Source organism: Periplaneta americana, chromosome 9, assembly GCF_040183065.1.
Source record: "Periplaneta americana isolate PAMFEO1 chromosome 9, P.americana_PAMFEO1_priV1, whole genome shotgun sequence".
NCBI lineage: Eukaryota > Metazoa > Arthropoda > Insecta > Blattodea > Blattidae > Periplaneta > Periplaneta americana.
The window spans coordinates 76,257,035-76,284,998 of NC_091125.1; the positions used below are offsets into that span (position 1 = coordinate 76,257,035).

A 27,964-nucleotide genomic window follows, 5' to 3' on the forward strand; every position below is an offset into this window, starting at 1 on the left:
ACGTACAATTTTGTAGTTGCGCGCCTTAGTCGTTGCGTACATAACAGGCGGCCTGCAGTTTCTTGTTTAGTTAACTGTCCGAAGACAGGTTGGAACCTCATAAGTGATACCAATAAGGCGTCACTCATGAAGAAACCAAGCCAAGAGATAATGGGGTTGTTAATTATAGGTATTTAAGAATGGTTGTGTGACAGTATGAAACTTTGTCAGTTTGTACTAAAATTACATTTCTGGGTGTTATAAGATTCTATTTGATGTTGTATAGAACTTCGTACGATTTTTGACAATGATAAGGTTATATTCTACCGCACGAAATAGGTAAGCATACAAAGAATAACCAAACCAAAGAAAGAAGTGACTTGACGTGTTGTGTCTTGTCCAGAAGGTTCACTACTTTCCGGCAGTCCATCAATATCAAATAATCTTGAGTAGATCCCGAACGTTTGTAAGTTTCTGATAGCACCGTTGGTACGAAGGTAGCACGCCCTTCTGCCAGAAATAATCTGGTTTTTCATTTCATAAGCATCCAGAGTCAGTGGCAGCATTGTGTTCAGCAAAGTTGTAGGCATGAAAGTGGAGTTGCGGTTGTAGAATTCTCCTTGAATGCTAATATACTCGAAAAGCGCCGAATCCTTGCCTGTGTTCATTGATAAACCACATGATGACAAGCTTGAGTTGTTGCAAGATATGATGGAACACACCTGAAGTCCAATCGTTTCCTTGCCTTGGTACTTACGAGTACCATTGAATACTGCCATTCTGTAGTACATTGAGTTTTCTTTGTTACTTGGAAATTTAGCAGAAATGTTAAATGAACAACATAGTCCACTGGTGCATAATCTAGTACTGGTGTTTGACTTTTCCAGAAGTTGTGTTTTGTATGGCTTCAAGTTATCGTTGAGAAATTTGAATTCTACTTGTGGAATATAGTTAGAACTGTCTGGAGAGATAGATGCTGAAACTGCACCTCCTTGTATTTGTCCTATGCGAGTATTCCTCTGCTTTTGAACATAACTCGAAAGAAATTGGCTTTGTCTGGTGTGGGGCATCATTGCCACTGTAGATCCTCCGCTGCGCGCAGGATAAATTCCGCTGCCTCCATAACCGTTAACTGGATCGTCATATCCAGCAGCTAGCAGATTAACCTCCAAACCACGAGCCCATCCTTCCTGAATTTGAACGGCTGAAAGAAGAAGAATAATAGCATTGAAAGTGATTAGCATTGATTTATTAGAAGTGATCCTTAATCTTTTCCTTTCGTGAACATGTACAGCCAGCGCAATGGGGAATGTAAACACGGCGTAGCCTGTACTCTCCTCCTATGAGCCAACTACCCAGGTAAAGAGCATGTGAACTTGCGTGACTACATTCTCTCCATATCCATTGCGCTGACTGTACGGCTGCAACAGAAAACACCACATCTAAATACATTAGGTATAAGAAAACCAATTACGAGTACAATAAAATAATGTTATCCACATAACATAGCATACAGCGAATATTACCAGTTGTAATAAAAAAAATCTTGAAAATGGTTTTCTTGTACAGTTGCGAAATATTACGAGATTATTGTTGTAAATGAGAGAGAAAACATTGTTGGATTATCAGAAGAGACGTGAAAATCTAGTCTTTCAGGTAAAGCTCCCTGTAAAGCAGATTTGAATAATTTCAAGGGAAAAATTGTTCCGGGGCCGGGTATCGATCCCGGGATCTCTGGTTGAACGTACCAGCGCTCTTACCAACTGAGCTACCCGGGAACTCCACCCGACACCGTCTCAACTATTCCCTTTTATATCCACACGACTCGCGTGGGCTGACGAAACGCCAGAGACCCACATCGAGTGCACACAATCTCTGTGTGACTTGGAATTGTGGTTTGCTGTTAACGTACACAGTGACAATTTTTCCCTTGAAATTATTCAGAAGAGACGTGGCTTCGTAGCTAGTAAAATACCCAGTGGCGTAACTTACACCCCCGCAGACCCCGCTTTGCGGGGGGGGGGGCCGAGGCCAGAGAGACCCGAAAACGTTCAGTGGTTACTGACGCATATTTGGAAATGAGTTCGAATTACAGTTCAAGGCCCACATTATGTATTTTCCGTAACGCATAGCCACTCATTTTACTCTCTGGCATGAGGAAATCTGTAGTAATGACCGCATCACTGGACCCGAGGATGCGCATATAATGATTCAACTGGCAGTACTTTGCATCATGCACCCACGTAGACTCGTTCACAACCATACTGCAGTGACGCCAATGTTGAAAATGTGACAGTGATTTTCATGGATGGAGACATTTTTTCTGGTGGTGTATTTTCATGTCATCAGGTTGCCAGCCCTAGTCGGAGCATATAAACAGTAAACGCACTTTGAAATAAAGAAGTTTTGTATAGCAACACGTCTGTTTGTTACTAGATTTAATTGATCATTTTTCTCGTGTTTTGTGACAATGAAACCTTTTAAAAGTAATTATGAACATTTAAGTGCTGAAAAAACGCAAAAGAAAAAAAACTTAAAAAATATGTTTCGATATTGACTAAAATAGACTCAGTATTTCGACCAAACAGTCAAACACAAACTACCTGTGGTGGAACGAATCCCACTGCTCCAGTACCATGACTGAAGAAAGACTTGTTAGTGCTCTCGGAGTATTAAATAGGCTATTGAATGTGAAAAGGTCCAAAGACTTGATCTACATGATTTGATTGATTTGTTTGCTTCTCAAAAGTCCAGGAGAGAAAAGCGTTTGTTGAACTAAGCTTCACATTTAAAAAAATCTTAGGTAGGCCTATTATTGTGTAATTATAGCCTTAGTAAAATATAAGTTATATCGTTTAAATTTTTTTCAGTTCTGTTCACTTAATTTTGTTAAAAAATGGAGTATTTTGGTATGCTAAATTGTTTCATTCAAATTAGATGTAAAAAATAAAATTATGAAATATTAAAAAAAATGGCAGTAAGGAAAGGGGCCTAGATTATAATTTTTGCTGGGGGGCCCAGCTATAAAAGTTACGCCACTGATTAAGTACCTATATAAAAACGACGCTTATAAGGTTAATTTACCTTTCTTGTGCCGCTTATTTGTTACTTTAGCGGGCTTACTAACCTGATAGGAAAGGAAGCTCTGAGCGCCAGGCTCCTAGATACACGAAGTCTGCGACTCCTTTTCTCATCAAGTCTATGGCAGGCTTGTAATGGAGGATGTCGTGTGTGTTCAGGATACCGAATGTGACATTGAAGTCTGTGTGGAATGTAGGGTCCTCTTTCGTTACGTCGCATGCTGATTGTGACTCAGAGAAGTAACTACTCCTCCTGTACCTGTGACAAATGAAAAAATATTCTAGTTACAATTTGGAACAGACAGTAATGCTACATTGGCTTGCAACTATGAACTATCCGCCTATATGTCTTAACCATCTAGATTCTGGATAAGAATGAAGACTCGCTATTTAAATATGCATACGCAAATGAATGATTTGGAATTTGAGTTCTGTTTAAGAGTGACAGAAAAATGGATAAAGCTGCACAGACGACAGTTCCTTTTACATGGCCTGTATAGGATGAAATAAAACTAATTGTTAAATTAATTCACATAAGTGACAGAACAGATCATAAGAGCAAATTTTATATAATAATAATAATTTGATATGACCAGTATGTTGAGAATTGTAGATTTTTTGAAGAAGATTAAATGCAACATGTAGAAACGCTGCAGAAAGTAAGTAGAAATTTACTTACTTCTACACTTTACTGTTCTGCATAGGGTTAGGTGTAATTTTACCTGAGGTACCCCCTAGCTGCAGCGTTGCTACAGGTGAGTGAAATTTGCAATTCCTTCAGGCGATTAATCTAAACATGTAGCTACTTTTTATGAATAAGTTATCATAATACTAAAACATGGCTGTAAATAGTTTACAATACACTCGCATTTTAAAATTATTCATACAATTTGCAAAATATTAAAACAAAAATACTTTTTTTTTTCCGAAAACCATGCATAAGAACAAAATGTTCTTACACGTTTATGTTAGTTATATTTCTAGAAATCATACATGAGAAGGGAAGTATAGTTGAATGTATCTCATGGACCAAGTAGGCTTATGGAACGGTAGAACGACAATACTTAAGTTTACATAATTTTTAGTTTAAGAAGGAATACAAGGGATTTGAATAAATTTATATAAATATATTTTAAGAGTGGACGACAGTTTATAATACGAAATCCATAGGGTGAGATGAGACGTTGGAAGACTAGTATAACGGGGAGAAGATGGACCTTTTCGAGGTGAACTGTCTGAGGGAGCCTACCTTGGAGGAGGTTGTAGAAAAGGAGAAGATATTGCGTGGAAGCAAAAATCGTGAGTTTCAATCCCGCTTCGGACATGGATGTTTATCCATTGCCAGAGTAATATCTTGCGTTTTGTTATGTTCTGATCCGTCTTCTCTTAAGTTTCATATGCCTGTGTCTAATGTCAGGTCGAAAAAAAAAACAGTTCAGATGGAATGGAATTCTAAAAGACGTATGAAATCTTACGATATGTCCGAATACGCATAGTCAATTAATGATATGATGGTCAGACTGACTGACAGACATAATTCCGAATACCACTTTTTCTGTATCAGAAACACTAAGAACATATTATATTTATGTAAAAATATGAAATGTAATGCTTTCTGTATATACTGCCTCTAATGATATTCTTATTGAATTTGGTATTCCCAAGAAACTAGTTCGATTTATTAAAATGTGTCTCAGTGAAACATACAGCAGAGTCCGTATAGGTCAGTTTCTATCTGATGCTTTTCCAATTCACTGCGGGCTAAAGCAGGGAGATGCACTATCACCTTTACTTTTTAACTTCGCTTTAGAATATGCCATTAGGAAAGTTCAAGGTAACAGGCAGGGTTTGGAATTGAACGGGTTACATCAGCTTCTTGTCTATGCGGATGATGTGAATATGTTAGGAGAAAATCCACAAACGATTAGGGAAAACACGGGAATTTTACTTGAAGCAAGTAAAGCGATCGGTTTGGAAGTAAATCCCGAAAAGACAAAGTATATGATTATGTCTCGTGACGAGAATATTGTACGAAATGGGAATATAAACATTGGAAATTTATCTTTTGGAGAGGTGGAAAAATTCAAATACCTCAGAGCAACAGTAACAAATATAAATGATACTCGGGAGGAAATTAAACACAGAATAAATATGGGAAATGCCGGTTATTATTCGGTTGAGAAGCTTTTATCATCCAGACTGCTGTCAAAAAATCTGAAAGTCAGAATTTATAAAACAGTTATATTACCGGTTGTTCTTTATGGTTGTGAAACTTGGACTCTCACTTTGAGAGAGGAACATAGGTTAATGGTGTCTGAGAATAAGGTGCTTAGGAAAATATCTGGGGCTAAGAGGGATAAAGTTACAGGAGAATGGAGAAAGTTACACAATACAGAAGTGCACGCATTGTATTCTTCACCTGACGCAATTAAGAACATTAAATCCAGACGTTTGAGAAGGGCAGGGCATGTAGCACGTATGGGCGAATCCAGAAATGCATATAGAGTGTTAGTTGGGAGGCCGGAGGGAAAAAGACCTTTGGAGAGGCCGAGACGTAGATGGGAAGATAATATTAAAATGGATTTGAGGGAGGTGGGATATGATGATAGAGACTGGATTAATCTTGCTCAGGATAGGGACCAATGGCGGGCTTATGTGAGGGCGGCAATGAACCTCCGGGTTCCTTAGAAGCCAGTAAGTAAGTAATTAGACAAAAATAGATGTAAAGGTAAGAATATCTTTGTATTCTGGCTTGAAATGTGTAGAAAATGGTAAAATATTCGTGCTAATAATAAAATTCAATCGTTAAAATGTCATTTTAAGTAGGCTAACAATAAAGTTGAGTCTGATACAATATTTTTACAAATAACAATACAGGTTAGAAGTGAAATAACCCTACAGATTGAAAGGGACGATACGGTACACTGAAATTAATAGAAATCCTATATTACGTTTTGTGATTAAATGCACGGTTAATTACAAAATTAAGTTTGAGGTTTCAGCAGTCCGGCAACATCACCGCTAATACATTCTACTCATGATACAGATGTAAGAGATAAACGAACTCTGTGTGTCTCGGTCCGTGAGCTGTTCTCTGCCTCGACGTTGTCACCATTTCGAATCGTGCAGTGACTTGAATTTAGAGGTTTTTAAAATTAAATTTACACGAAAACTGTCCAAGTTATTGAAATACGCCAGAGGGATAAATTATTCTTTATTATATTTTATATCAATATGGACAAATATCATGATCCTACTCGCAATAATTGACGAATAAAAACTGGTTAAATATAAAAAAAAAAACATTTTTTTTCGAAAAAAAAAAAAAACTATGAAGTTTTCACCAATATGATATTATAGTTTTTTGTTACATACAACATGAGCTATTCGCTCTAAAAATCTGCAAGGCTATTTCACTTCCACTCTGTATATCTGTAACTACAGTTTTGTCACTTCGTAAGGGGTGATTGGTCTTTGTCTATTTGCTTCATAATAAATATTCTTTTGTGGTTAGATTTTCGGAATAATGATAGGTAGGTATTGCTCCTAAGCAATTTAAAATAATTAAGTAATTATGACATGCATAATAATAATAATAATAATAATAATAGACTAATAATAATAATAATAATAATAATAATAATAATAATAATAATAATAATGTGACCAGGTAATAATGGCGCAGTATAAATATTTAACACTTAAACTCATAGACGGTATAGACCTAAACTTTATTTAATGAAAATTGATGTTGGGAGGGGGTGGAAGGAGAAGGTAATCAAATGCGTTGAAATTTTTAAATACTTTAGTTTCATAATGACAGTCGGAAACTTGTGAAAATGTCATCATCTACTTGTGAATTATCAGGAGTACAAGTACAATGTACAATATATATATATATATATATATATATATATATATATATATATATTTTGCAAACACATTAACTGCAAAACTTCCATAACAATAATTTCATGTACCGGTAGTTGAAAAGCATAGTTTTCAAATAAGCGTGCGAATATTACGAATGCAGCATGTTAGAAATGAGATCATGGACGGGATGGAAATAGAAGCGAGGACCGTAGATACGATACAAAAGAGAATTAGGCAGTGAAATAGATACGTGCAAAGAAAGATTGATAGAAGATTGCCAAAGAAAGCTCTTAATTAGTTACCACTTTGCAAAATAAAAAGAGGAAGAGCCCCGACACCACGGCATGGAGGAGAAGAAATTTAGAAGCGGTACAGTAGTTAGACCGATATTATTACGATAAACAAGAACAAAATACAACTGGAAAGGGAAATGTCTGTAAAATAATAATAATAATAATAATAATAATAATAATAATAATAATAATAATATACACTCCAGGATAGTCACAAGTCTTGTTACACCCTGGTTATCAGGTCAGCATGACGTAAGGCCATCGCATAACATCGTATTAGATTAAACCCAAGACAGTAAACCCAAGACAATATGGAAATAGCCTGCTCTTTGAAGATAGGCTACTTGTACTACTACAAACCTTGCAATGATAGTTCCCTGTCTGTTGAAAACTACGTTGGTATTGAATAAGCAAATTCTATCTGGCGGGCATCCTTTGCCCTCGCAGTTATCACGTTCTGGTAGGTTCACTACAACGTGTACACTGTTCTGCTTAGCTGCACAGGACAGTACTTGCAATACCTGTAGAAAATGAAATAAATTGTTAAGGGACAGTAAAATTAAATAAATGGTTGCCTTTCAATGTGCATATTATCTCATTATGCATCGGTACATAAACCGAGGTATTCTTTTTATTTGAATGTAACATTTATTTAAGTATAAGTTATACAACAATAGTGAATAGCCTATAATGAACGTAACTTATCAAGTTTATTCCTGAATCTTAACAGGAGCACCATTCGTCGCTCATAAAATATGTAACGGGTATTCAGTTACAACCAGATGTTTTACAGTATGATAGGTGTTACACTGTTTCCTGCGTCAGTTACGCGTTGCCTCAGCCTCTAACTCAGGAATTAATATTGCGTAGACCAAATCCTTTGCATATCCCCACTAAAAAAAGTTTCTTGCGGTATAACGGATGACCGAGACGGCCAAAATTTTTATCAATCACGTCCAATCCAGCGCCTGAAATTGGCAACTCGTAGACTGCGGTGCAAAGACTGGAAAATAATGTGAGGTTGTAAATTCTTCACTTAAAGTAGCATATAAATTTTCATCATATTCAGGCTGTTATTTTGTCTTCATTAACCTCCAACATTAGGCCTACCTCTGATTGAGGTTCTGGCTGATATGTATATCTATTATCAGGCAGTACATCTTACTTGACGATATGTGTCAGAGGAAGAACAATAATTGTTTGTATACATCTGAAGTCTGACTAGTGGAATATATAGCTAATCGGCGATGTATGCATTGGAGGTGGCAGGAACTGGCCACCCTACCCCATTATCTCCTGGCCTAGTTCCCTCATGAGTGATGCCTTATTGGTGTTACTTATGAGGTTCAAACCTGTCTTCGGAGAGTTGACTAATAACAACCTCCAACATACAGTGACTTTTACTGACCCGTTTAATCTCTTGAGAAACATACAGATTCTTTGAATCTCACTTTGTTTAAATTAACACTGTCATTTAAGTGTAAAGATGACTTGTCGGAGAACTAGACCTTCTCCAGACATGCATTGTTATCGATAAGATTAATGATCTCCTCAATCTGTCTGCGTTTTGGTCGATTGTCTGGTCAAAGAATTAATTCAACTGCACCTTGTATGGATTTCTTCAAAATGATTTTCCAAACGATTGACATTGCCCTCAGAAATGGAATTCCGTCCTTGCTTCATATTATGGACGTTACCTATTTTCCAAAATCATGTTACCTTCAATAATTTGTAGTGTTGTAGAGGACATCATACACCTTCATTTTTGCATAATTATGGCTGTCATCGATAAGCTTTTTATACCCATATGTCTTGAATATGATACAAGGTTTCCAGAGACAACGTGAGGAAGGCTCTTCTTCAGTTGACATGTTTGGTATGTTCTTACAAAACAAGGTAGCTCTTTGGTAAAGGAAATTTCTAAACCAACTTAAATGCAAAAGTAACTTCCAGGTTTTAAATAATTGCTAAATTACTATAACTTGATTTAAGAGACCATTACTTGCTTTCAGTCATTTGATGATTCTAATAGTACCACTCGTACATAATAAAGTCCTTGAATGAACTAAATGATTGGTAGAGACGAGCCTAGCTATATTTGTCAGAAACAAACTGAACCAATTTTGTTTGGCGAAAAGCACGTAAGGTATAGAGTCTAGATTAGATTACAATGGTCTACGTCATTTTTCAGGTCAACATTTTCATAGCTGCTCTTTTATATTTAGTGCATGCTGAATTCAGAAATGTAACTCATTTTGCTCAGTCAGGTTAGATTTTCTTATTATTGCATTTTTTAAAATATGTTATTTCAGAGATAAATTGTATCTTATAGTTATTAGACTATACTAATTATGGTTTCAAGTCTGACTTAGATTTGCGTAAATAGTAAAATATGTATATAGAATGAAACACGAACACCATTATTGTGGAAAGAAGGACCTTTTCAAGGACTTTCGTGCGTGTTTTGCGTCTGGAACATCCCTCTTGAGGTAACCTGCTAGCAATAGTCTGCAAGCTTGTTTACATCCCAACGATTCTGGTACCTCTATTTCTTCACTCGAATGTCTCTATGAAAGTGCTCGCCTTGATCCTCTCTGTATTCCCCACAGCTTTCAGGAAAGTAATCTAAATGCGAGCTGAGGAAGTGCATCTTTATGGACATACATTCACCAAGAGCCTGGTATCTCTGCAGGAATTCAACAGCATGTTTGTACTCTGAGCTCCTACGATTGCCCAGAAAGTTCTTAATAATAGACTTCAATGCAAGCCAGGCATTACTCTCTTTATTTTTTTCATGATCATTGAATTTAGCATCATTCATAAGTTCCCTGATTTGAAGGCCATAAAAAATACCTGCTATTAGTTTGGCCTCACTGACACGTGGAAATTTCTGACGTAGGGAAGCAAGAACTCTTTTTTCTTTGTTAAGTGTCTTGACAAAATTTTTCATTAGGCCACATTTGATGTGCAGTGGCGAAAGTAGAATTGTTGAGGATCCACGAGAGCTTCTGGCAGAGTGTTGTGTGAACCTGGTTTCAGACTCTTGCTTCCCAGATGAAGAAAGTGCTACACACACGAGATACGAAAAGTTTCACCTGATCACCAATTTTGAAACCAAAGTAGGCATGATATTTGTGCATTTTCCTTGCAAATGGAGAGATTTTAAACTTTCGATTGGCATAGTGACTTTACCACAAATGTAGTAAAATCGGTCAGGGTGAGTCTTGCACTTTCTATTCAAAATGAATGTAAAATGTAAGAACGTTCCTTAAATCAGTCTCATCACTGAGAAAGCTCAAGCCAGACTACATGGGACAGCAAGAAAGAAGTTGATTTTGCCCCTGTCTCTCTCTCCTACTAAGTTACCACTAAACAGAATTGCAAGCTATGGCCCGTGTCTCAAGTGTGATTTTCAAGATCTGAAACAGTAATGAAATTTCTTGAAAAGGCCCTTTCTTCCAAATTAACTGTATTTACGTACTATGTAATATATTTATTGCATATTTGAGTGAATTTAAGTCTGTTTTGTGATAGTAAACATAATTTTTTCTTACCTGTTGTACGTTTTATTTCTGTAAATACATACGAACTAATATCTTGGCTAGTAAATAAACTTGACCTGATTGAGCAAAATGAGTTATATTTTTGAATTCAGCATGCAAGGAACATAAAAGATCAGTTATAAAATCCTTGACCTTAGGAAAAAAGTTTCGAAACGCAGACCAGTGTTATAGGTGGAAGTCCTTACCTGACCGCGTGCACTGCGGTATTATAGAGCCGAAGTGCATCTCATACCTTTTGTCTTAACAGCATTTAGCTAAACTTATTGCACTGCTTTGATAGAACTTATTGAGTTCCACAAAGTAGATTCCGACTATGTGCTATGGTACCTTATTCAAATTAAAACATTCCTGGAGCTTCATCTGTCATGGAATATCTGGAAAAAGAGGAATATTCCCTTTTCCGATCTTTTACAGACAACGTTTCACTCTACCTTTTCAAGTGAGTAGGATAACAGTCAAGTGTTAGGTGTTCTAAGCTTAGTTTTAGCAGTTAGGAGATCTGATATTGTTTCCTGCACGTACCTGCACAGTTTTGATAATCAAAAACAGTATTATAAATGAACGATTATACTTGCATTATTCATTCTGTTGTCGCAAGGATTTGGTTTGCTTTGTGGAGATGGAATTTGGGTAGAGTAGAGCTGAACTTCGTGACGACTTCTCTGCGCGTCAACTGTTGTTAACCCGTGTTCTGGGAAGACAATGATGTTCGACTCAGGCTGCAAGAAAAACAAATATACTTCTTATTGGTTAGTTGCTATCCAATTCCTTTAAATATGGACAATTAACTAGGAAACATTCTGATGGGGGCAGATAAAAAAGTTAATTTTTTTTCTATCACCACGTTAATAATGTCAAAAGAACTGCTTATACAAATTTTGGCCACTCGACCGCAATTACGAGGACCGTAAAAAATAAAACGTCAGGAACCGTTAACAGAAAGAAAACACAATTTAATTGAAAAATTATTGCCACAGACACAGCAATTGTTGAGCTATTTTTCAACATATTCCCCACCGGAATTGAGACATTTGTCATATCATGGGCTCGATAAAGAGGTGCAGACGGCTGTAAAATGTTGGTTCCAGTCCCAGGCGGCTGACTTCTACGACACAAGAATACAAACATTTATCCCATGACATTACAAATGTCTCAATTTCAGTGGGAGATATGTTGGCAAATAACGCAATAATTGCTATATATGTTTCAATAAATCTTTCCATGCAACTGTGCTTTCTTTCTGTAAACGGTCTCAGGTAAAGTCACTTTCTGAACGGTCTCGTAATTGAGATCGAGTGGCCAAAATTTGTATAAGCACTTCTTTTAACATTATTAGCATGGTGGAAGAAAAAAAAATACTTTTTTATCTGCCTCATCAGAATGTTTGCTTGTAAGAGCAATATCACACACAGCCACTTAACGCTTCCAAGTGTCGCTGCATGTTGGATTAAAAGGTAAATTATTAGCATGGCTAATTAACTACATTATAATGTTTTATGTGAACATCTCCGTCCTCTATAAGCTGAAGACGGTAGCGCTGCTAGCTATAGATTTCAGAGTCTGCCTGACATCAACCACCATAGTGGTTCGGTTGCGTTTCATGTGATTGGGGCCACTTAAAAAAAAGAGCAGAGAGAGAGAGAGAGAGAGAGAGAAGAAAAAATAATCCTAGTCACGCGAATATTTTGCAAGAGAACCTGGACACCGGAGTAGGAAGTCCATTATCAGAGATATCACAATTATTGAACTTCTGCTGATCATATATTATGATTGCGACAGTATTTTAGTCATCATCACAACCACAAACACCATTACCATCATCATCACACCAACATCGTCATAATCCAAATGATCTTTATGTACGGTGCAAATCAAATAGGTACTGAATTTGAATAAAAACTCGTTAAGTACGCACTAAAAATATTGAATATGGCCAAAAGCGTCTGATTTCAAAGACCAGTTAGTCCTAGTGGAATATAAGAGTTGAACAAAGACGGATTGGAGCAAATTTCCTTGATGTTATAGTTAAATTGGAGGAAAAGAGAATAAACTGGAATAAATTCACAGGACGGTTAGGGAAAATGAGGAAAGTAAACAGAAGGGAAGAAATTAAAAGGATGAAATGGGAAGAAGAATGCAAGAATAAGGGAAGGTAAAGTTTAGAGACGGGGATCGAAAGGGAAAGAAATAAATGGACCGGCAGAGAAATCAAGGGGAGTAAGGAAGAGAAAATAATCTTAAGGGAAATAAGGGACATGGATGTGGACTGTAATCTATATTGTTACTTTTATTCAAATAAGGCAACAGAAAACTGAAGAAGCCACCGGTGTAGCTCGGTCGGCTAAGGCGCTTGCCTGCCAATCCGGAGTTGTGCTCGGGCGTGGGTTCGATTTCCGCTTGGACTGATTACCTGGTTGGGTTTTTTTTTTCAAAGTTTTTCCCAAACGTAAGGCGAATGTTGGGTATCTATGGAATCTTCGGTCTCATCTCACAATCTCGCGATCACCAATTCCATCGACACTAAATAACAGAGTAGTTTTGATACAGCGTCATTAAATAACTTAAAAAAGATACTGGAACACAAGGTCCAGAGGAATTCTTATTATTATTAATAATACAAAGTTCTTGGCAATAAAAGGAACAGCACAGGCGCGAATTGAAATAGTAATAAATGAAGTAATAATAGTGCAGATTTCCAAACTTAAATACTTGGTCTAAAATATCGGTGACAGGAACAAATGGAGATATGAAGGAGACTTTAAAAACGCATAAAAGCAACACTTTGGGAGAAGCGTGAGAAGAGAAGTAAAACGAAGAGTACATAGCATATTTTCGAAACCAACATTGAAATACTCAAGTGAGACATGAGTTTTAGGACAAAGAGGCAAATGAAGAGGTATCTGAGATCTCTACAAGGAGTAACAAGAAGAGACAGCTTATGAAATGGAAATATTAGAGAACAGTTATAAGAAACTAATACGTGTACTGTAACTGAGGAGATCCAAAGAAATAAAAACAATTGAAAGATTACGTTTTGAGAATTATTCCTTCTAGATATCTTTGGCAAGCACTGTTTATAAACTGGAAAGGATGTAGAGGAGTTGGTAGACCCACAAGAAGATGGAGGGACTAGTTTTAAAAGTTAGCTTTGGAACAGGCCGCAGAGTCTAAATCTTAAGAAGAAGAAGAAGAAGAAGAAGAAAAGAAAGAGATAATAGAAGAAGTAAAGAAGAGTAAAGGTGTATGGAAGATTAAATGCTTTGAAATCCACTCAGTGTACAAAAAAATTATCTCTTCTCTTTAATAGTAACAGTATAACTACAGATCTCATTTTTTTACTTATTAAATGAGATCTGTAGTTACACTGTTACTATTATTTACATACAAGGATTTAATATTATCAGTAATAATTACGTATCATTAATTATTTTTCTCATATTGTTTGTGAGAGCAAAGAGCTGACTTCTTTCCTGGGACTAGCCTCCAAGCAGCTGACGTTGTGAATGAGGTGTATTTGATGTTACCGAGAAACTTAATTTCGCGGTCGGTGACACTGCCTTGTAAAACATCAGTCTTGAAGATTGTCAGTTCCTACAGGAAGTGACCTGATGATCTACAAAGCTGCACCTCTTCCGTGCTTGTCACTCTTTGAGAGATCGACAACCGAAATACGCAAGAACTGACATTTTCAGCCGTAGCTTAGGCAGGTAGGTAGGCCTACTGCCTTCCATGAAAGTGACAGTGAATTGACTGGACAGAATTAGTTTTACATAAAGGTGCATTTATTTGTAACAATAAATAAGTACTGTATTGTCCCTCAGGATTTTATCCCACAAATATCAGCATATAAATTCACTAATAATTCAAAACACGCTTTGCAGTTAAAAAGGCAAGTTAAATTAAGCACATTTATTTAAATAAAGATACTTACTAAACTTAAAGGTCCCAAAATATGTTTTGTGTTAAACACGCCTATCTGTCTTTATGTAGGAGGATAAAAGAGATGCGAATTTGAAAGAACGTTCATTCTCACATTCTTCCAAGAGATCTCGTCATTGACTGAAGTACTTCTATGAGCCCCAAGCCTTCGACTATAAATTTTACGCCGAAATTCGCTGTATCTTCGAAGAGAACAGATAATTTAGAAGGAAAAGAGCTGAATATAGGACGTAATAGACCACTCTGTTGTTAGTTTTGCGTGGCACTTTAACATTCCTTTGGCTGCTAAGATCCACCCACAACACAACAGCCAGTGCGAACATGTTGCAGAACACGTATATACAATTAATTTTCAAATGGGAAGCGGTTTAACCTTGACCAGCCCTGAATAGGCAACCAAGAGCTTCCAATGTTGCCATAGATATTCCTTGTTGTGAATAAGTGTTTTTACGTGGAGGAGACTCACTGGTACAGGTTCGAAATATTGTTTCACATGGCAAATACGGAAAATAGGCAAACAATTCTGAAAAAACATCGTGGCGAAACTTGAAAATTCAAAATTTCAAGACCCACAGCCGAAATCTGATGTTATTAATTCAATTAATTTATATATTACGTCAATTATTAATTCTGCTTATAAAGAACTTGGATTTGTTATAAGGAATTCAAAATAATTTAATAATCCTGAAGTCCTGACTGCATTATACAACAGTTTAGTTACAAGTAAATTAGAATATGTCTCAATCATATGGGACTCAATGCATAAAGATCAACAACATGTAGTTGAAATTATTCAGAATAAATTTTTAAGATCATATTCGTACAGCACCTATGTATTTTAAACCGTTTAAAAATTCTTGCCCTATTCGGACATTAACATTGCAGCTAAAATCAATGTTTAATATGAAATGCCTCCAACATAAGAGATCAGTATGCACAATTTTATTTCTCAAGAGAATACTCACAAACAAAGTAGTTTCTTCAGATATACTGAAGTTAATTCTCTATGCCCCATTCGTTAAGGTACGTAAAAAGTATTTTGCCGTATTCCTAGATCAAAGACAGTCAGTCATAAAAATTCACCCCTAATCAGAATATTGTTCCTTTATAATAAGTTAATTGTCCCAGTTACACTGATTTATTTTCAGGAACAGATGATATATTTAAGAAACATATTTATGCAAATTTGGTTAATTAAGAACTACTTCTTCCTCTCTCGTTATATTCAATATATTCAGATTATTCAGTTTACTCGTAGCTATATGTTATAATACTCTGCTGCAAATATGAATTTGTTTTAGATTATTAACTATTTTCTTCTTTTTCTTGTAAAATAAAAACGTTAGGAAGGTGCTTTTATGATCACTAATGTCTGTGTACTTACAAACAAACAAGTAGGTAGACAGACAGACAGACAGACAGACAGACAGACAGACAGACAGACAGACAGATAGATAGATAGATAGATAGATAGATAGATAGATAGATAGATAGATAGATAGATAGATAGATAGATAGATAGATAGATAGATAGATAGATAGATAGATAGATAGATAGATAGATAGACATGAACCCTTCTAAATTGTGTGACCACACCCAATAACGCCTCCTCCCATTGCCACGACATTGAGGGTGCGTAAAAAATTAGTCGTGCCGTTCAGCCCCTCTCAATAATATCTCGGCATCGAGAGCAGCCACATACATGAGCAGCCACTCATTTGATTTGTATTCTCGAGTTCTGCAGTATTAAAGTGATAGTAGACACGTGTGATACACTTTAAGTGAACCATAATGAAAAATTAGTTGTGAGCTGGAACTCATTTCGGAATGTAGCTCCATATGAAGAAGAAAATATATTGCATATCCTTCATTAATTACTTCTCTTCTCATAACTCGTACTCTCCACTGTAAACCAAAACGAAAATAAAACATTCAAAAAGTAATAGTGATCATGCTACGGGTAGTTCGAAAACACAAGTAAACACAAGTAATGCGAAGTCAGGACGGAAAGAACATTTAAGTTATAGTGTTTATACTTTTCGGAAAGAGGAAGTGAGACAAGAGATTTTGTGTGGTTGTTAGTGCTGCGGTGCACATAAAACACCCCGAAGAATAACTTAGGAAGGTCGTTGTATAAAGAATTGTGTTTTTTTTACTCCTAAGCTAAGATAAAGGGGTGAATTTCTTACCCTACAAGAAATTACCCTAGCTTTGAAAACCAAAATAAGATACAACGATTCTAGTTCTTCCACTTATATCATATTGCGAAGTTTGTCTTGAGTCATAAAAACACGAATGAGACCGATTTATTATGGGATTCTTGAAAACATCTTTCGGACCTGAAATCAGATAGTTACTGGTCTAAATTAAGCAATGTACATGACACAATTATGCGTGTTAGACTCTAAAATTGTATATGTACTTCATGAAAGAAAGATGGTAGTATGAAATTTTAGAACCAGTTAAAAAATTTAAAGACTCATAAACTGCATACTGATGAAGACAGTATTGAAGGTGACAACAGCGAAATCGACGACGAGCCTCAAGTGCTTTTACTGGGTTAAAATATCGGGTAATTGAGGTATCGGTAACTCTTATACTAATTTATTTAAAAAACAGTCTATTTTTAGTAAATTATTGTAACACGTTCCACATTAAGTAAGGTTAATGTGCGAGCATCAGTGCGAACGTGAATGATATAGAGGGAGAGAGAGAGAGCAAGTAGGACTATTTGCGTTTCACTGGCTATAAACGGAAACCGCTTCCCGCCTGAGGACTATAGTTCGTCAATGCTTTGTTGCCACGTGTTTCGAGAAGAGCGAGAAATCTGCGTGTGTGTTTTTAAGTGGTTCTTTTGTATTTAGTTACTGTTTTGTTATTATTACTATTGTTTAGTCACAATTAATATTATAATCCATTGGTATAATAGGCTTTCTGCGCAGTTTCGTTGTACATTTAGTTTCAATGTTTTTATGGTAGGATCTGAAAGTCAAGGAACGCATATCCGGTCTTGTGGACGTGAAATAATATGCCGTATTCACAGATGTTTAAAGACTAAAGAATATGAACAGGACAATCTAAAATATTTGTGAGTAATAATAATAATGATAATAATAATAATAATAATAATAATAATAATAATAATAATAATAATAATAGGGTGCTGAGGCAGTATGAAAGTAAGATATATTACAAGACCATTGCAGGAAGAAAGACGTGACTAAGAGAAATGAGAAATAATTAGAAATTCTAAGAAGCACCACAGGAAACCGAAACAAAGGTTAAGATTGTGTCACCACGGGAGCTACTGTATAAAGCGCACTATTTATGAATTGTGTAAGTCCGACTATATTCTTAGAATTGCTGACATGAATGTTGCTTTAGAAGAAGCAGATATTCTTGCTTCCTGATTCGTCATAGGCTTGAAATTTCTTTAACTATCCTCACGTCCTGGTCCGTTCATAAAGTACGTCTGTAATTATTTTAGCGTTCTGCTCGCAGAATTGTCACGTACATTGCTGACTTTAAATCCAGTTTTTAAGGCTCTCTCCAGAGTCTTCCAAACTTCTTGAGAGATTTTTTTCTTTCAGAAACGCCACAAAGTGTGGTTCATGGCATGCTGATGCACCGGCACATTTCGCTTCAGCTGTGACTCAGCATAGAACTGAAAAATACGGTCGACGTTGGATAGATAGTTCGAGGTCGACCTGTGTTTTGGGCAGCCAAGACTTTATAAATCCTTAGGATTGTTGCGTCTGGGTTAATGTGAAAATCTCAGTGTACACATTTGGAGCTTTTGAACATCGTTTCGAGAGAGCCCTCAGCTACATCTAGTTAAATGCCATCGCGCTATCACCAAGTCAGCCACCGGCGTAGCTCGGTCGGCTGAGGCGTTTGATTGCCGATCCGAAGTTGTGCTCGGGCATGGGTTCGATTCCCGCTTGGGCTGATTATCCGGTTGGATTTTTTCCGAGGTTATTCCCAACCGTAAGGCGAATGTCAGGTAATCTATGGCGAATACTCGGTCTCATCTCGCCAAATACCATCTCGCTGTCACCAATCCCATCGGCGCTACATAACCTAGTAGTTCATACAGCGTCGTTAAATTATCAACTAAAAATCACGAAGTCCAACAAGGCTAAATAACGTAGTAGTTGATACGGCGCCGTTAAAGAACTAAAAAATACAATGTTACAATTTTGTTAGATTTTAAATAGGCCTATTCATCAGAATAATATTTCATTCATCTATTAAATCCATAACTTCATTTTGATTTTGTGTGCTATATTAATCGAATCTCGAGCTGAATCCCAACAGTATTTTGAGTCATGCATTGTCCTCTAAACTGTTTTCAGACGATATAAAAGTGTCAAACTCCAGCTTAAGGTAAGCGTTCACTACATCGTATCGAACTCATCGGACGAATCGCACGGATCGGAAAAAGACAATCTTTGCTGTAATTGTTATGTAACCGCGTTCACTACATCGTATCGCACGCATCGACTCTCGGCAAATCCGTCCACGTTTCTCGGATGAGCAACTTTTCCGATGCGTGCGATCATGGCCTTCTTTAATAAATCAATTTTAATTGCTCAACTGTTACTATTATGTTGTGCCATGTTCAGTGTCGCGCCAAAATGGCAGACGGAAAACATATTTCGCTTGTAGAAAACTGCGAGGAATTTATAATTTGAGGCGTTCCCATTACAGTAATCAAGTCGTTTCTTACATATATTCTATGTAACCAATATCTCTTTCGTTTCTTCCTCTTCAATTAAGACGGATGAAACAATTACAAATTCGTATTCGCAAACACTCATGATTAATAGACCTAACTTCAAACTCCTCTGTTTTCAGCAATGTCAATATCGTACGACGCCATGCTTTAAACAGCTGCTAGGGAATCCGATGAGGCGATGAGGTAGAGCCGTTACAGTGAACGCACTCCACTTAAAATATCCGTTGCGTGCGATTCGTCCGAGGAGTGCGATATGATGTAGTGAACGCTTACCTTTACAGTTTAATTGTCAAACTGTTATTTTGGAGCAGTTATCTGCCACTCGGTATTTCAGGTGAACCTGAACAGATGGAATATGGTACTTGACTTTGAATCATTGACCCATTCGTATCCCTCTAAAAGTGACTAGAGCGGTAACGGTGTATCTTTTTGCCGCCGTAGCGTTGCCTTCGATAACCATGGGAGATGATCTACGCAGCGCCGCAAGATGATTATTAATGGAGCAATGATGAACTGTCAATAGGGGAAACGGAAATAGGCCTACTGAACAATACACACTTCCACACACGAGCGCCGCCAGAGCATTAACCACAAAGATAGAAGTGATCGTGTGACAGTGACAGCAGAACTATGAGTACTGCTGAACGTTATTAAACAAGTAATAACTACTTTACTGTATTAATATTATAGATTCCCGACTGTCTACAGTGTGGTCCAAATCTCCTGACGTTTGGGGCGTGTTTACTTTTACGGCAGTAGCCAGTAGCAACAGCGCTGCTTTGCCGCGAACGGATATTCGTTGACGCCGCTTGTAAAAATAATACGTTCGCACAGATAAGTTCTTCGTGACAGGGTGTCTACATGTGATTAGATTGAATGGCATTGCTGCTTTGCCGCGAACGGATATTCGTTGACGCCGCTTGTAAAAATAATACGTTCGCACAGATAAGTTCTTCGTGACAGGGTGTCTACATGTGATTAGATTGAATGGCATTGTTTTTCTGAATATATAGAAATAAGAATGTCATTTTTACGTCAAGTAGTTCGCATTTTATGCGTTTTAATCGCGCCCAGCTGATTCATAGTTTTTTTTTGTGGTCTTCCACGAGTGATGTTTATACAGCTGCGTGCCGATAAGAAAGCCTTTCGAAACACCAAGACTATCAACTATAAACAGTATCCATTCAGCTACATAAACGTCAGATAAAAATAATTATGGAGCGAAAGTCGAAAATGTCAGCTCCATTTCTGTTTGCGTTGTGTGTAGATGTTCGACGTGCTTTGTGTTGTCAATGAAATCAATAATTCGTTTCTAATAAACATTTTCTGTGTTTTCTTATCACTTATTAGTTTATTTGTTTATTAGTAGTATGAAATTCAATTATGACATTCTGCAAGGCCAGTACTAGTGAAAGTAGTAGATCCAGTGGATATAGTAGCAAAGTTTGAAAAATTATATGTAATGTCTGCAATTTTTTCAAAAAATATTCGTCCGAAGAAAACTGTAAAAATCTTAACTTTTCTAAGTGCTAAGAACTGCCGAGGCGTGTTCAGTAAATGTATCAACTGTATTACGTGTATGGAGAGAAGTGCAAAAAGCGGAAATACAGAATGCTAAGAAATTGTTCGTCCTATTTAAGACACCGGCCACCCATCCCTCCCGCCAAACGACTTCGGTGGAGCACGCATCACCCGCTCTGTAGGTTTGACAACGTTGCACATTATTGGCTCTCGCGAAACGTCAGGAGATTTGGACTCCACTGTAGTTTCGTCATCCTCTGCATCTCTAGAATTCAGAGGATGATGAAAAACTACATCAAAACTAGTCCGTCAGGTAATTTAACACCAGCATTTATAATACTTCTAGGATTCAGAGGATGACGAAACTAATCCGTCCGGTAATTTAACACCAGCATTTATAATACTTCTAGGATTCAGAGGATGACGAAACTAATCCGTCCGGTAATTTAACACCAGCATTTATAATACTTCTAGGATTCAGAGGATGACGAAACTAATCCGTCAGGTAATTTAACACCAGCATTTATAATACTTCTAGGATTCAGAGGATGACGAAACTAATCCGTCCGGTAATTTAACACCAGCATTTATAATACTTCTAGGATTCAGAGGATGACGAAACTAATCCGTCAGGTAATTTAACACCAGCATTTATAATACTTCTAGGATTCAGAGGATGACGAAACTAATCCGTCAGGTAATTTAACACCAGCATTTATAATACTTCTAGGATTCAGAGGATGACGAAACTAATCCGTCAGGTAATTTAACACCAGCATTTATAATACTTCTAGGATTCAGAGGATGACGAAACTAATCCGTCAGGTAATTTAACACCAGCATTTATAATACTTCTAGGATTCAGAGGATGACGAAACTAATCCGTCAGGTAATTTAACACCAGCATTTATAATACTTCTAGGATTCAGAGGATGACGAAACTAATCCGTCAGGTAATTTAACACCAGCATTTATAATACTTCTAGGATTCAGAGGATGACGAAACTAGTCGGTGAGGTAATTTACCACCAGCATTTATAACATTAACACAGTGAAGTAGTTATTACTTGTTCATCAATGATAATATAAATGAAGACCTCCCTCAAAGAAGGTTGTATATCATATACTTTTTCATATGATATGATACAACCTTCTTTGAGGGAGATCTTCATATGTTAAAAGAATGTATCCAAGAATGAAGAACTATGAGATTGAAGTTTCAGTAGCTAGCATTTACTCACCATCTGAAGCTTGGCATGCCTGATGAAAGCGGAATATGTGATGCTGTTGTTGGCCAGAATTGCGGAGGGTGTTGCGCTGTTGACGTGTCCGTCCGCGCTGTACTCCACCACTACCGCAAAATAATACGTAGGTGAAATAGGACCAGCTGGGAGAAAGCCACTTCCTCCAGGGTTGCCGAAATTGTCTGGGTAGTATGGGGTCTGAAACATGCAGAAAATCACGCATTGCATTTGGTTGCTCTGAATAAAAAACAGATTTTACTATGGGTATTATACTTTTACATTATCGTTAGACGAATATAGAGAAAATATTAGGACTTTGCCATAATTCAATTTGAAAATTTTTTACGGAAGTAATTTTCATATAAAAAAGCAGATTGCAGCATGCCACCACGATTCGTCAGACTGTTAATAGTTAATACAGTCTTTTCTATTGAACTTCTGTACGAATTTTTTCGACGAATTATTTTATCCGGGAAACTATGCATATCAAGTATTAAAATTAAATCTGTGGCGCGACAGCCCATAAACGACCAAGGTCGACCAGCCGACAGCTGGTCTCATGTCCACATGTCTTAGCAGAGGTGAGTGACCACCCAACCAGAACGGAGGTATCGTGTGGTTAGCACGATGACCCTCCCAGCTGTTGTAGCTTAGTTTCCGTAGTCGGATTTCTCTACCTAACGTAGCTCTCCAAATTCATCACGATGCTGGGTGGGCACCGGTCCCATACACGACCGAAATTTCATGAAAAAATTCCTTCCCGTGAGGACCCGAACCAGCGGGAATTCCGTAGCGCGATTCCAGACGTGATGCCTTAGACCAGGGATGTGAAAACGCCTGCACTATGCTTTCAAGCACCCGCACAACATTTCCTTAAGAGCAATGATTGTACTTTATCTTGCTGAAAAGTGAACCTTGTTGGATTTGTATTGCTTGTAGTATGAAGCACGACGCTACGGGTTGGGACGACTATGAGATACAGAGCTATGCAAAAGTGAGTACGCTTCTGAAATTGCTGAAAAAATTACCAAAAGCAAAGTTAACATGAAACAAAAAATATCATAGCATTAAAACTAATGTGTTTTAAAGTACTGTACATGTTCTCAAGCGTTTATTTCTGCTGCTTTGGCAACACTTTTTTCTAAATTTAACAAATGAAAGTTACTTAAACTATTCTTGTTTAAGTTATTTGATTTCATTAACTAATTTATTCCTTGGAATAATGACTTTTGGTGCTGAAAATACGAATTTGTCATATTTAAGGTTATTATGAATTCAGTATATATCTACAATACTCTGGAAAGATTTATAACTCTAATGGTTTGAGATATGGACCTGTAATGTCTTTCTTCCGATGTCTTGTTGGGAAAATTGAAGATACAGGTTCTGCAACGGATACCAAGTGTCATGATAGACCAATCCGTAGAACTCATTATAATTTCATGATCGCTTTATAAGAAGTTCAGAAACTTAGTCAAAATCCCGTTATGAAATATGCAGTGAGAAAATTTGCGAGATAAAGGAAAATGGGATTTAATACGATAAACAGATAATATGAAATCTGTCAATTATTTCTATCTACGACGTTATCTTAAGAAAATTGTCTTTCTTCATCATTCTTTCTTCTAATATTGAATAAGTGAAGCGATTTGCTACTCAGGAAACCCAGAATATTAGACAGAATTTTTCTTCTGAATGCTTACAAAGGCTGAAGGCTATTAATAGTTTAAGGATAAAATAGTGTTCATATTTGAATTTATTTTAATCACTTTTCACACAAATAAACTTCGCTCATTTGTGAATATATATATCATTTTTAGTAAAGTCCCGGAAATTTAAATATTGCACCGACTTTTGAATAACTACAAGTAATAATTTGTGCCCAAATACAAGAAGATATTATTTGAGATTCTTATGTCAAAATTATAGGCTATACAAAACGATAGACTATAATAACAATTTTCATTTTCACTTTTATTACCATACACAAAAACTAAGGAAATACGAGGCTGCAGAATCCCCGTAAGCTAGTTTACTTTTCAGATGTTAAATATGAGAAATGATAGAAAGAAGTAAATAGGTCGTGTAGTTGAAAAAAAAAATAGTGTTAAGAATGCAGCAAATAAAGAATGATAAGGCAAAGAAAATTTAATGTGATGTAAATTATTACTGAGAAAATGAAAATTATTAATTTCGTGGACAGCTTTCTCAATAAGAGTGCGGAATGCAGATATTATTGGACTCATGTATCACCATTTAGAGTTCTAAATATTCCCATGGAATTGGCTGATATTTACTGAACTCATTATACCACCAAATTAGACAAATTCGCATTTTAGTAACAGAACCAATATGTCGAGGAATAAGCAACTTCATAAAGGCTCCACATTGTATGACATTGTAATGCAAAACACACAAAAATGTCTGAAATAAAAGAGCGGTAAAAGCTGTAGAAAAAGGATAAATACGTAGAAGGAAATGAGTGACAGAATACTAAAAGAGAATATAATCAGAGATGCGGGAAACCGTTACATTTAAAAAATTCTCATTAAGCTAAAGGTTTCGTTATTTTAATGAGGAAGTATGAGTCATTATTGTATCATTTATTATTTCATAATCAGCACTAGTCATAATCTGGCTCAGGCTAATATTTCCTTCAAGAATATCATTTGTGTGTTGAGCTAATGAATCACGTCTTACGAGATGATGCATCATCAGTGAATGTAGAATTCATATCATCTGCAAATAGATGTAGGCCTACTCACCTGAGTAGAGAACTGGCCTGCGCACAACGTTGCGAGGAGCGTAATCAGAAGTGCCTGAAAGACCATCTTGTACCTGCAACAGTAACATAAAAGCTCTTTCACGGGACGAATGAAAATTAAACTTACATTTAAATTTTAGAGGAAATGTTGATACAATGAGTTCTGTTCCTCGTTGGTCTAGCACAGGGATCGACAGCACAGAGCACGCTGGGGCTAGCCTCTCTTACCCGCGGAAAACGCAGTGCACTATAGTGCTCTCGTATCTGCTAGCGGGTATGCTCTCTATCTCTCCCTGTTGCACGACGGTGCGCACAGACGGCACCGCGTACCCATTGCACATTTCAGCGAGTGCTGACGACCACTGCTAGCAGTTACTGTGTATAACTTTAGGCCATGCTTCACGGAATAAGATTTGATCGAGTACTGTGAATATTTTTAAACACAATAAACAATTCTTAGCATAATTTTGGGAAGAAGTAGAACTGGGATTTCCGCAATTTTTTAGTTAGAGGATTTAAGAGAAAAGTTGTTTGCCATTTTTGGTCAAGTTACGAAACAAGAAACAACTCCATAGCTTCTGTAAAAGTAGAAATAAAAAAATAATTAAGCTATGATTCAAAACTTGGTAATTAAGGGGAATTGGTCATTATCGCATGAAAAATAATGGTAAAAATAGCCTATCTTCAAGCATTCATAAATATAATACTATTTATCAGAGGTCTTTCATTTTTGTTAGCTATGTGTCTATGCATATTAAGCTTTAAAATGAAAAAGAATGGATACTCTAGAGTAAATCTTTATCCTTAAATTATTTTTTTTAATTAAGCACATTTTTTTTATAAATTCACTATATGTCTGTGATTAGGTACACTCTATTCACTTATTATAGCACATATTGAATTGAAAATTTGACCACTTACTGTTAATAGATACTAAAACATACCCTACTAAAATTATTCATGTATCTGTAATATTATGGGCATAGGACTTATAGAAATCATCACCGTGAATAAATTAAAAAAAAATGAAGATTAGTATAAGCCCTATGCCCATAGTATTACAGATATTTTAATAATTTTAGTAGGGTATGTTTTAGTATCTATTAGCAGTAAGTGGCCAAAATTTTAATCCAATGTGTGCTATGATAAGTGAATAGAGTGTACCTAATCACAGATATGTAGTGAATTTATATAAAAATGTTTAAATTTGACAATTAATTTAAGGGTAGGATTTACACTAGATTAACCATTCTTTTTTCATTTTAAAGCTTAATATGTATACATGTATCACTAAAAAATTGAAATAGCTGTGATAAATAGTATTACATTTATGACTGCTTGAAGATAGGCTATTTTTATCATTACTTTGCATGCGATAACGTCCAATTCCCCTTAATGGAATAAATTTAAATATATAATAAAAATAGTAATACCTGTAATAACATTTTCTTATTCACAGATAATATAGGGTCATTATAAAGTAACGCATGAAAGTAATGCAACTGGCAAACAAATTAAGCAATCAGAATGTTATAAATGTTTGTGCACGTGTATTTTCTGTTGTCCATATTAGACAATAAAATTGTAAGTATTCATTGCACTATTGAGAGTAAGGTGGGCCTCATCTGTCCACAGTACTCCAGATATAACCATTCGGGTTCAATTCCGATTTATGTAGTACAAGTAATTTATCTCTTTTCATAATCAGCTTCTTTCAGTTCAAACATCATTTGCAATTTATAAGGATACATTTTCAGAAGTCTGCATAAAAATTCCAAACAGCGCTGTATGGAATTTGCTTAACACTTTGCTTATTAGCACTGCTGATTGATAACGGTTTTTTCTAGCTAGGTTTTGACTTTCATGGGAACTCAGTAACCTGAATATTACTCATTCTTTATCTTTCCAATTTCATTTTATCATGAACTGAACTGAATTGAACCGAACCAGTTTCTTAAAACTTAATAAAATTATAATTTATTCACGATAAAAAAGATTGATACAAGTTCGTTTCTCAGATGTATTTTTGTCCGAAATCTTAAGCCGCCAATAAAGTTTCGATCATATTCATAATGCCAATCCTTATTTGAAAATTTCTTAGAATTGTAAACTGAGTATAATAGAAAAGTAAAATGGCTAACAAATTTCTGTTTATTTTTCAAAGGCTAATTGTTGCATCATAACAATGGAGGCAATTCTTTTAGCACGGAGTAACTAAATCCCGTTCTTCACAATCCCATAGCCGCTCAGTTCATGTAGATTGTAGAGTTACCATGTGAAGAAATTCTATAGGAGAACATGGAATCTAAAATAAGAGGACATTGCTGAAAAAAGGACTTTTTAAAAATTGATATGAACAAAATTAAAGATAAAAACAATGGCTCACCTTAGTTTTCTCACTAGTAGCTGGATCAGTAGCCTATTACATCTGTACCCTACTTATCGGTGGAGCCCACTTTATGTGCACAAGAGCCTGAAGAGACAAACTTTTATCTTGTAACACGTAACTATGGAACAGTTCACAGGACATGTCCTTGAAATTATATTTCACCATGATGATACCTCTGACAAATCTTCTATAATATTACAAGCATTTTGCTGTAATTGTATAGCTCTCAAAGACTTCACGTTATACTTACCGAATTAACCGTAGAGGAATCTTATACAGATGATTATATACACCAATTGAAGCTGCTCCTTATCTACACTCGCGCTGACTGAATGCAGCCTCTGGTGAGAAGCGTGTATATAGTCACATAAGTCTGACTCACATTCCACCTTGGCGTGTGTCAACCGCAGTCAATTCTTGCCCACATCCTTCACTCTGACGTTGTCCTGGAAGGAGTGACAATGTATTTCTGTAATCACGTCTCGTCATTTTAGTGGCCATAATTACTATGAGCTAATGGTGGCGAAAACAAATACGGTTAACGATCCATAATAGGAGTCGGTGCAAACTGGTAATAATT

General features: G+C 36.3%; 1 protein-coding gene across 1 annotated transcript; it reads right to left on the minus strand.

Moving 5' to 3' along the window:
- On the minus strand, positions 1-27,767 carry LOC138706128 (vanin-like protein 2). The gene is made up of 7 exons (XM_069835113.1): positions 27,635-27,767; positions 24,997-25,069; positions 22,229-22,429; positions 11,364-11,507; positions 7,586-7,746; positions 3,107-3,318; positions 1-1,183 (listed from the first exon to the last, which is right to left on the minus strand). The coding sequence occupies exons 2-7, from the start codon at positions 25,060-25,062 to the stop codon at positions 303-305; spliced, it is 1,665 nt and encodes a 554-aa protein (XP_069691214.1). The 5' UTR covers positions 25,063-25,069; positions 27,635-27,767; the 3' UTR covers positions 1-302.
- Positions 27,768-27,964: the final 197 nt, after the last annotated feature.

Excerpts from the sequence above, each read along its gene's own strand:
- LOC138706128 (XM_069835113.1), bottom strand. The coding sequence starts at position 25,062 with ATGGTCTTTCAGGCACTTCTGATTACGCTCCTCGCAACGTTGTGCGCA. Across the intron at positions 11,508-22,228 it reads GGCATGCCAAGCTTCAGATG|CCTGAGTCGAACATCATTGT; the intron begins GTGAGTAAATGC and ends TTTTTCTTGCAG. Across the intron at positions 3,319-7,585 it reads CAGGGAACTATCATTGCAAG|GTACAGGAGGAGTAGTTACT; the intron begins GTTTGTAGTAGT and ends CATTTGTCACAG.